The sequence below is a fragment of the Saccostrea cucullata genome, unplaced genomic scaffold, assembly GCF_032062105.1.
Source record: "Saccostrea cucullata isolate Sc308-1 unplaced genomic scaffold, CSIRO_AGI_Scuc_v1 ctg12589, whole genome shotgun sequence".
Lineage (NCBI taxonomy): Eukaryota > Metazoa > Mollusca > Bivalvia > Ostreida > Ostreidae > Saccostrea > Saccostrea cuccullata.
In genome coordinates, this window is record NW_026921045.1 from 8,685 (window position 1) to 18,159 (window position 9,475).

General features: G+C 35.0%; 1 protein-coding gene across 1 annotated transcript; it reads left to right on the plus strand.

The window, feature by feature from the left end:
• Positions 1 to 761: 761 nt before the first annotated feature.
• On the plus strand, positions 762 to 9,246 carry LOC134259053 (tubulin polyglutamylase TTLL7-like; the record flags this gene model as incomplete). Its single annotated transcript, XM_062741651.1, has 7 exons — positions 762 to 885; positions 3,713 to 3,875; positions 4,223 to 4,381; positions 4,877 to 5,093; positions 5,235 to 5,558; positions 5,710 to 5,804; positions 9,063 to 9,246. Coding segments are annotated over exons 1-7 (1,266 nt in total), but the record flags the coding sequence as incomplete, so codon positions are not given.
• Positions 9,247 to 9,475: the final 229 nt, after the last annotated feature.

Consider the following 9,475-nt stretch of genomic DNA (forward strand, 5'->3'; position numbering starts at 1 on the left):
GACACTGTCTCTTTACGTAAAAAAGAAGCTTGTCTATTAGTTGAATGGTGGCAGGAATATTGTCCGTAACTTACTAATAAATCCTCATAAGATTGCATGTTGGTGGTACATTGGTTCCTCAGCTGTTTAAGAAAACAACAAAAGTATGTGCAACAATGAAATTACTTAATTTAAGTGACTTTTTTTTTAGCGCAAAGATTAAATGTGACGCTGTTTTAGACACTTTGACGTTATCACCAGTGCGCCGTAAGGCATACAAGTACATAACATAAAAACTTAAAATTTGTTTATTTATGCAAATATCTATTTGAAATTTGCTATTTTTAATCCGAAAATGTGAACTAAAAAGTAGGGAAATTTCAGAGCGCAGTGATAATTATTTCACACTTAACAACTTGTCCACGATTTTCCGGAAAATCCTCGTATATCATTCAAATAGGTTTTATATAATTTAAAAGGAAACGAAATTCCATCAATTGACCATTGTCTTCTAAAATGTAGACGTATAGGTTGAAAACAAACAATGCATCTAAATGATTTTAAGTAAGTGTGGATTTTATAAAAACCCCGGGATACAGCACGAGCAAAACTTGATAGTTAAAAAGGATAAAAGCTAAGTAAATCAATTTTAAAACACCAGTTTAATCAAAAGTGCTTAAATGACGTAAATATTATTCTTAATGCCAGATTAACAATTTTTTTGCGGATTTGAAGGCTATATTGAAATTTCAACCTGAGAAGAAAAGAAATAAATGATGAAAATGTCTTCAAATCACAATCTACCAATAGAACAGGGAGATGTTGTTACACCCATCTATATGAAAGAGTATATTTATGATGAGAAGATAGAAGAAATGGATGATGAATTCCACTGCATTTTAGAACGTACAATTTTTTTTCAGAAATAAAGTACTTTTTTAACATAAGAGTTACTGCAGAAAACCAAATGTTATAAAGTTCTATGAACTCATGGCAGATTCAAATATTAAATCTTTAGGAAATCTTAAAAGATTTGTTTAAAAATCTTTGAAACAGTCTTATCCCTTTTATAATATTGTCATAATGGCGTTGTTTTTCTTTGCATTGAATACAAACACCCTGCTATTACTATATGTCTCATCATTTTACATTCAGTTAACATACTTGATACTTATCTATGTTAACATGTACAGATATGTCAGACCTACCCATGACGATTAAATAAATATGATAAATTCTTTATGATCCTTATGTACTATGTTGTATGGTTTGAGCGAATAAACTGATTGATTGATTTACTTATTGATATAAACGACTGATGTCTTAAGCTTATTGACACACATTTGATTTCTTTTGTCAGTTCTTCCTACCGACTGTAAAGACCTTCGTGATAATGGTTACAATATCTCGGGAGTGTACGGAATCCATCCCTTTAAGAACAACTTCCGTCCTATCCGAGTTTATTGTGACATGCAAACTATGGGAGGAGGGTGGACGGTATGTAGTATTAGCTCTACTGGTCAGAGACCAGAAGAGCTTATGCAATAGTAATGCGTCCGTCGTCCGTCCGTCTGTCTGTCTAAACAATTTTTCAAAATGCTACTCCTCCTAGTTTTGGTCTATTTTCAATATAACTTGGCACACAAGTAGACTACACTAAGATACATAATTCCGTGTATCGGTTTTTGATTTCGATGACCGGTGTTGCCGTTGTTACAAAAAATAGAAATTTATGTGAAATTCTTTCAAAATGCTACTCCTCCTACAGTTTTGGTCTGATTTCAATATAACTTGGCACACAAGTAGACTACACTAAGATACATAATTCTATATATCGGTTTCTGGTTTCGATGAACGGTGCTGCTGTGGTTATTAAAAATAGAAATGTCCGTGGAAAACATTCAAAATGCTACTCTTCCTGCAGTTTTAGTCTGATTTCAATATAACTTGGCACACAAGTAGACTACACTAAAGATGCATAATTCTATATATCGGTTTCTGGTTTCGATGAACGGTGCTGCTGTGGTTATTAAAAATAGAAATTTCCGTGGAAAACATTCAAAATGCTACTCTTCCTACAGTTTTAGTCTGATTTCAATGTAACTTGGCACACAAGTAGACTACAGTAAGATACATAATTCTGTTAATCGGTTTCTGGTTTCGATGAACGGCGTTGCAATGGTTATTAAAAAAAGAAATTTCCTTGAAAAACTTTCAAAATGCTACTCCTCCTACAGTTTTGGTCTGATTTCAATATAACTTGACACACAGGTAGACTACACTAAGATACGTAATTCTGTGTATCGGTTTTCGATTTCGATGAACGGTGTTTGCATGTTTAATTAAAATAGAAATTTCCGTGAAATTCATTCAAAATGCTATTTCTCCTACAGTTTTGCTCTGATTTCAATATAACTTGGCACACAAGTAGACTACACTAAGATACATAATTCTGTTTATCAACTTCTGATTTTGAAGAAAGGTGTTGCCATATTTACTAACATTAACAATTTCTGTGAAATACTTAAAAAATGCAATTCCAAATACAGTTTTAGTCTGCTTATAGTACGTGTATAATGTGGCCTGCAAGTATTAATGTACACTGATCATGAGATACATGATCATTATTCTATTTATTGCTGTTGTGAAGTTTCAGGTCCCAGCTGCCACTTTTCTTTGTTTAAAGTAGAAACCAGTAGAGCTACAGTCTCGACAGAGACTTCTGGTTTTTTTGTAAGCTTCAAAATGGGAGTATATGCTATATAAAGGATCGATTTCCGTATATTGTGTGACTTAATGCATGTTATGTTTACACGTACTTTACCTCAGACATGAAATTTACGATTTTAACAACTTTCAAAGTAAGCACATGATGTAGTATAGTTGATTCAGGTGTGAAATGGTGATGCCTATTTTTATTACTACTTGTACAAAGAATAAATGGAACGCACTTTATACAAAAGATTTTTTATATTGTGTGATGCTATATTATTAATGACTTTACCCTAGGTGATTATAGGTCTTTTAACCGCACAAGGGAACATGTTAGTATCATTGAAATAAAACTCCGCTTCAGATTTTCTAAAGGAAGAAAATGCAGAATTTTGTTATCATTTTGAAAACAAGCGAATGTATTTTGATTGATTGATTGTATATTGTTTAACGTCCCTCTTGAGATTTTTTCACTCATATGGAGACGTCACCGTATGCCGGTGAAGGGCTTCAAATTTAGACTTATACTCGGCACCCAGAGCCATTGAGCAGTGAGGGTTCTTTATCGTGCCAGCGCCTACCGTGACACGGGACCTACGTTTTTTGCTCTCTCCTACAGTTTTAATCTGATTTCAATATAACTTGGCACACAAGTAGACTACACTAAGATACATAATTCTGTGCATCGGTTTTTGAATTCGATGAACGATGTTGCCGTGGTTACTAAAAATAGAAATTTCTGTGAAATTCTCTCAAAATGCTACTCCTCCTACAGTTTTGGTCTGATTTCAATATAACTTGAACATAAAGAGGCTCAATCAAGGATCATTATTCTATTTATTACTGTTGTAAAGTTTCCATTCCCAACTGCTTATTAAAGTATTTCTCTTCCTTTGCTATAAATACAAACCAGTAGAGCTTCAGTCTCGACAAAGACTTCTGGTTGTTTTTTTTAACAAATCAAGAAATGTCCTTCAGAGGATTATTTTTATGAAGAAGAACTGGTTGTTCTGTACTTCAGGTATCTCATGTTGTTCTTTATATTTGTTTAGCTACCTCATCTGGAGTGACAGTTTTGTGTCTGCAGACAGAATTACAGAACTGAAGCCATTCCAGAGAATCAACCACTTCCCAGGCATGGTGGAAGTCACAAGGAAAGACTGCCTGGCTCGCAACATGATCAAGTAAGCCAGCAATTGTGGAATGTTATAAAGAAAACACACAGGCTTGAATTTTGACCAGAAAGCATTACCCTCGTCACTTTATGCATTTCTCAGAGTTCATCTAATTAGAGAGCTGGTGCATGTATACGTACTTACATGTTTATTATTAAAGTTTAGAGAAATTGAAAGCAAGTATTAGGACTCAAATGGCTCAATTTCATTTGAAAAAACTGACATTATATCAGAGGTTTGGTAATGTTTGTTGCACAGATGCTAGGCTTCAAACATTTCATATTAGTTTTACATGTATGCATACATGTACCTAGCTCATAGCATTTTCACTTACATAATTACAATTTGTTGTGTAGGATACAGAGACACCATGCTGATGAGTTTAACTTTGTCCCAAAGTCTTGGATTCTGCCAGCAGACTTCAGTATGTTACAGAATTATGCTAAGGACCTCAAAGCTAAGAAAAAGTACAAAACCTTCATAGTCAAACCATCAAATGGAGCACAGGGGCATGGGTAAGAATCTTGTGACAAACAGTTTTTCAACTTTCATTATTTTGTTTTGGAATTTAATATATTGTAAAATTACTAATTTCGTGGGGGTTTAATTTTTGTTGTTTTCGAGGTATGAAGAGACCCACAAATTCATGACCACCACGAAATGTAAATTTTCATATGCACAACTACTAAAATGTTCTTCATCCATGAAGTGAAATCCCCATGAACCAACAATTTTTCCTCAAACCATAAAAATTTGACCCGACGAAATGTTATTTTACAGTATTAAATTAAAAACTTGAGTAAGGTGAAGGGAGGGGGGGGGGGGGGGTAATATGAAATAAACACATTTTGATTATAGCATTACTCTAGTGTGATATTTTTTGCTCATAAAAAGTCAGCACTTACATGTAATCCTCCATTTTGTCTTTAAATGGAAAATAATATAAGTACAAATTTTTTTCTTTATAACTTAATTAAGTTTTTTGACTTTGTCTTTTTTCAACATTTTAGAATTCAGTTATATAGAAATGCAGAAAAGATCCCACCCTCTGAACATTTTATTGTGCAAGAATACATAGACAAACCTCTACTGCTGGAAGGCTACAAATTTGATCTGCGCATCTATGTTCTTGTGACTTCTTGTGATCCCTTGCGAATATTCATATTCAATGATGGACTTGTTAGGATGAGTACAGATAAATACACCAATCCCTCCGACGGAAACCTGGTGAGAACATAAAATTGAGTTTTTCAGAAGTATTTGATACACTTGGTAAAAATACCAAGACATACATATTGTATCATATAATTATTGTTACAGTTTCCCACATGATAACAACATCATTTTCGATGCCTTTTTTTTTTTCAGGGTAACCTCTTCATGCATTTGACAAATTATTCAGTGAACAAACACAATGAGTTCTACCAGAAAGGAGACTCAGTGGAGACGGGAAGTAAGCGATCGATTCGCTACTTCAATGATTATCTACGTAAAAATGACTATGATATTGTGTTGCTATGGCGACGGATCTATGACATGGTGGTTAAGACACTTTTGGTGGCCCACCCCCATCTCCTCCATGCCTACCGCATGTGTCGCCCTGGTGCTCCTGCAGGAAGTGATAGTGTCTGTTTCGAAGTGCTGGGATTTGACGTGTTAATCGACAGGAAGTTAAATCCATGGTTGCTGGAGGTAAATTCTGTGGCTTCTTAAGGACCTTGAATTTTCAAAATAATTTTTTGTGCTTGTTGAATATTATTGCTCGAAAACTTAAGCTGTTTAGATATTTCTGTCCTTAAGGGCAGGTACAATGTAACTCATTGCTGATTTGTTTGTCTTACAGATCAACCGATCTCCTAGTTTTGGTACAGATGAAAAAATTGACTTTGATATAAAGTCAGCTCTTATAGAAGATACAATTCGCCTTTTGAATATCAAGTAAGTATTTTTTCTTCATTTTTTAAAATATATTTAAAAGACAATTTCTTTAAGTGATACTATCGTGGTGTCTTTTAAAAAAAAAAAATCTTAAAAGATGATACGACACAAGTTTTATAAGATTATAAGTATACCAAAAAAAAAAGTCGGGTATGGAAAATATCAATTTCTGAAAACGTAATTGAACCTTCCAAAACATCTTCTAAAATCCCAAAACCTTGCAAAGCTTGTAATGTTTGTCGAACGGACAAAGCTAAAAGCAATGTTCTAAAAAAAGATTTTAGGTCTAAAACAAGGAAATGAATTTAGTAAGGTATACTTTAGACATTCAATCACTCAGACACGTTTTAGTGCGTGTTTTGTATTACTTTGCTTTAACTCTGTAGGCAATGCCTTCTTTGATACTTTGATCCTATATGTACGAGGGGTGATCAAAAAGTTCGCGAACTAATTGAATAACTTCCAAAAAAAAACTAGAGGTATGTGAGGGTACTACTAAAAAAATTTCCCCCCCTCCCCTATGGTTATAACTGGTGAAAAAGTCCATGTTTTCCTGTGGCCGGGAAACCCAAAATATGTGTCGGATCAAAAAGTAAAATAGGAGGTGCACAATGGCAACATGTAATAAAGATTCTGTGAAAGTTTCATCAAATTTCATTCAGTGGTATGAGAGGAGTTGCGGATGAGATGGGTACCCCCAAAACGTAACAACGGACGGGCGCGGACAAAGGGAAATCCGATTATATATACCCCCCCTTTTCAAGCGGGGGGTATAATGACATAGGGATTCAGTGTTGAAAATGTTTTAAAGTGTCCTCTCCGATTTTTATGCGCATCTGCAACCATTCTGTCCATGCGCTGATCCGGATTGGGGTCACGTGACATGCTCCTTAGCGTTCTGTCACAGAATCTTAAGTTTTTCCAACTCATATTTCTTACCATGCAGGTTATTTTTTTTCAACAAAAATCTACTTATCAGAAATGGCTCTGAAATAGTATGGTTGGGTAATGAATCCTTTTGCAGAATGAGCATGGTGACCATCAAAACCCAAGTTCTCTGTCCTTTGAGTGTCGTTTTTTTGTAAAAGTATGGGGCCTTCACTTTATCATATCTGATATGTTTAAAATTAATTAAAAAAAATTTTGGGATTGATAATCATATTTATTGTAAAGAATTTTTTATTTTTCTAACTGTAAGTTGGCAATTTTGTTTCAAAATTCTTAACAACGGAACGTCTCTCTCCCAGTTTGCTTTCACTGGGCGACAGTGCAGACATCATATTTAAACATCTCTCTTCCTTCACTTAAACAACCAATCCAATTAATGAAAAAACTTATGGCAAATCTTTTGTCTTCATAAACCGTATACAAATTGTTATAAGTTTCTACATAGGAATTTCCAAGCTATACGTTACGTAACTTTACAGCCGTTCGTTTCTTGATTACGACTGAGTCAACTATTTTTTGTCACAAGTTATCTACCGTATGACGTCATTTTCACATTGTAACGTCACAAACACATAGAAAAACGTTGCGTCACATGTGCTATATATAGAACATTTGTATGGCTTTATGTGTGCCAAATTTCATTCTGTTTTGTAAATATAGAGGTAGTTCGCGAACTTTTTGATCACCCCTCGTACATTTGAACAGTTCACAACGTGCCCTCACTTTTTGTCCCCCGCTTGAAAGTGGGGATATTAATTTGGGTTTGTCCGTCCGTCCGTCCGTCCGTCCGTCTGTCCGTCCGTCCGTCCGTCTTTTCTTTCTGTCTGTAACGCTTTCGTTTCCACACGACATCTCGAGAACCCTTTGAGCTTTTGCAATGAAATTTAACATAGCAACTCCCTATGGACTAAAGAAGACCCCTATTGATTTTGAGGTCAAAAGGTCAAAGGTCAAGGTCATAAATAAGCAAATTCTGTCTGTTAAAACACTTTCGTTTCCACACGATATCTCTAGAACCATTTGAGCTATTGCAATGAAATTTTATATAACAACTCCCTGTGGCCAATGAGACCCCTATTGATTTTGAGGTCAAAAGGTAAAGTTAATCATAAATAAGCAAATTCTTCTGTTAAAACACTTTCGTTTCCACACGATATCTCTAGAACCATTTGAGCTATTGCAATGAAATTTTATATAACAACTCCCTGTGGCCTAATGAAGACCCCTATTGATTTTGAGGTCAAAAGGTCAAAGTTCAAGGTCGTAACTTTATACATTATGTCTGTGTGCAATACTATCATTTCCGGGCGATATTTCAAAAAGATTTTGAGCTTATGCAATGTAATTTTATACCAAAACTCCCTAGGACGTGTCTCGCCCCTCTCAAAGTGCCCCGCCCCGTTTGTTTTATATTACATGTCGCTATTTTTAGCGCAGGGGCATGAGGAGAGTTATTGCGTATAAAACGTATAAAACAGGTTCTCGGCGGACTTTATGTTCTTATTACATCTATTAGAACTGTTTAATAAAGGCTAAATAAATCAAACACCATGGATTGTGTAAAATTTTGAGAATACCGAACATGAAAACATGAATATATACATGTATGTGACTTAGTTCTCATATTCTTTCGCCAGTAAAGCGATTCCGTGGTCTAGTGGTTATGTTTTCTCGCTTCAAATGTGAGAGGTCCCAATGAATCTCTGTCGGTCCTTCTTTTTTTTTTTAAACTAAATGATAGTATTCAGCATGTGAAATAAAAATTTATGAGGTTATAAAATCATCATTACAGTGTGATAAACATTACATATAAAAAAATCTTCTATACACATAATAAAAAATAAGCAATCAAATCTTATATCATATATTGACATACATGTATTTATTTGCTTCAGTATACATGTATACATTTAATAATTCTCAAATTCAGTCAGGGGGAGCCGACTTTTTCCCCGAGCGGGGACAAATTTCTGAATTAGCTTGTATTATTTACATCTGTAGGCAATGCCTTGTTAGATACTTGGATATCTGAACAGTTCACAATGTGCCTCACTTTTATTATTTAAGTCTGTAGGTGATGCTATGTCAAATACATTGGATACCTACGTATGACCTTTTCACTATGTACATTCGTACATATATTTTTTTTTAACCATGTAGGCGATGCTTTGTTAGATCCCTTGATATCTACAAGTACATCTGACCAGTTCACAATATACATCGGCACTGATATATTTTTTTTAACTCTGTAGGTGATGCTATGTTAAACACCGGGATTCCTACAGCTGACCTTTCCCTCATGTACTTCAGCACTCCTGATCAAGACAATGACCAATTTAAGGATGGAAACTGTGCCGCCGTTGAGGACTGCGGATGGTGGTTCAACGACTGTTATGTGGCTCTCCTTAACGGTCTCTGGGGTCGGCTGGACTGGATTCATCCTTGGCATCCGACAGTGGAGTCCGGGAGATATGTCAAGAGGACCACGATGATGGTTAGACGTGCCTAGGGACATAGCCTCTTCCTTACAGAAAGAACTAATATATGTTGATTGGGAATCAAACCTAAGACGTTACCTTTCCTATAATTAATAGAATAACAACAGACATGCATTTTAATGAAGAAATGAAGATTGCTAAATAAATTGTCAGGGGACATTATTAATGCTGTATAATTCTGAAGGAAAAAAAAACATAAGTGGGGATGATGGTTTTAAGGAAATT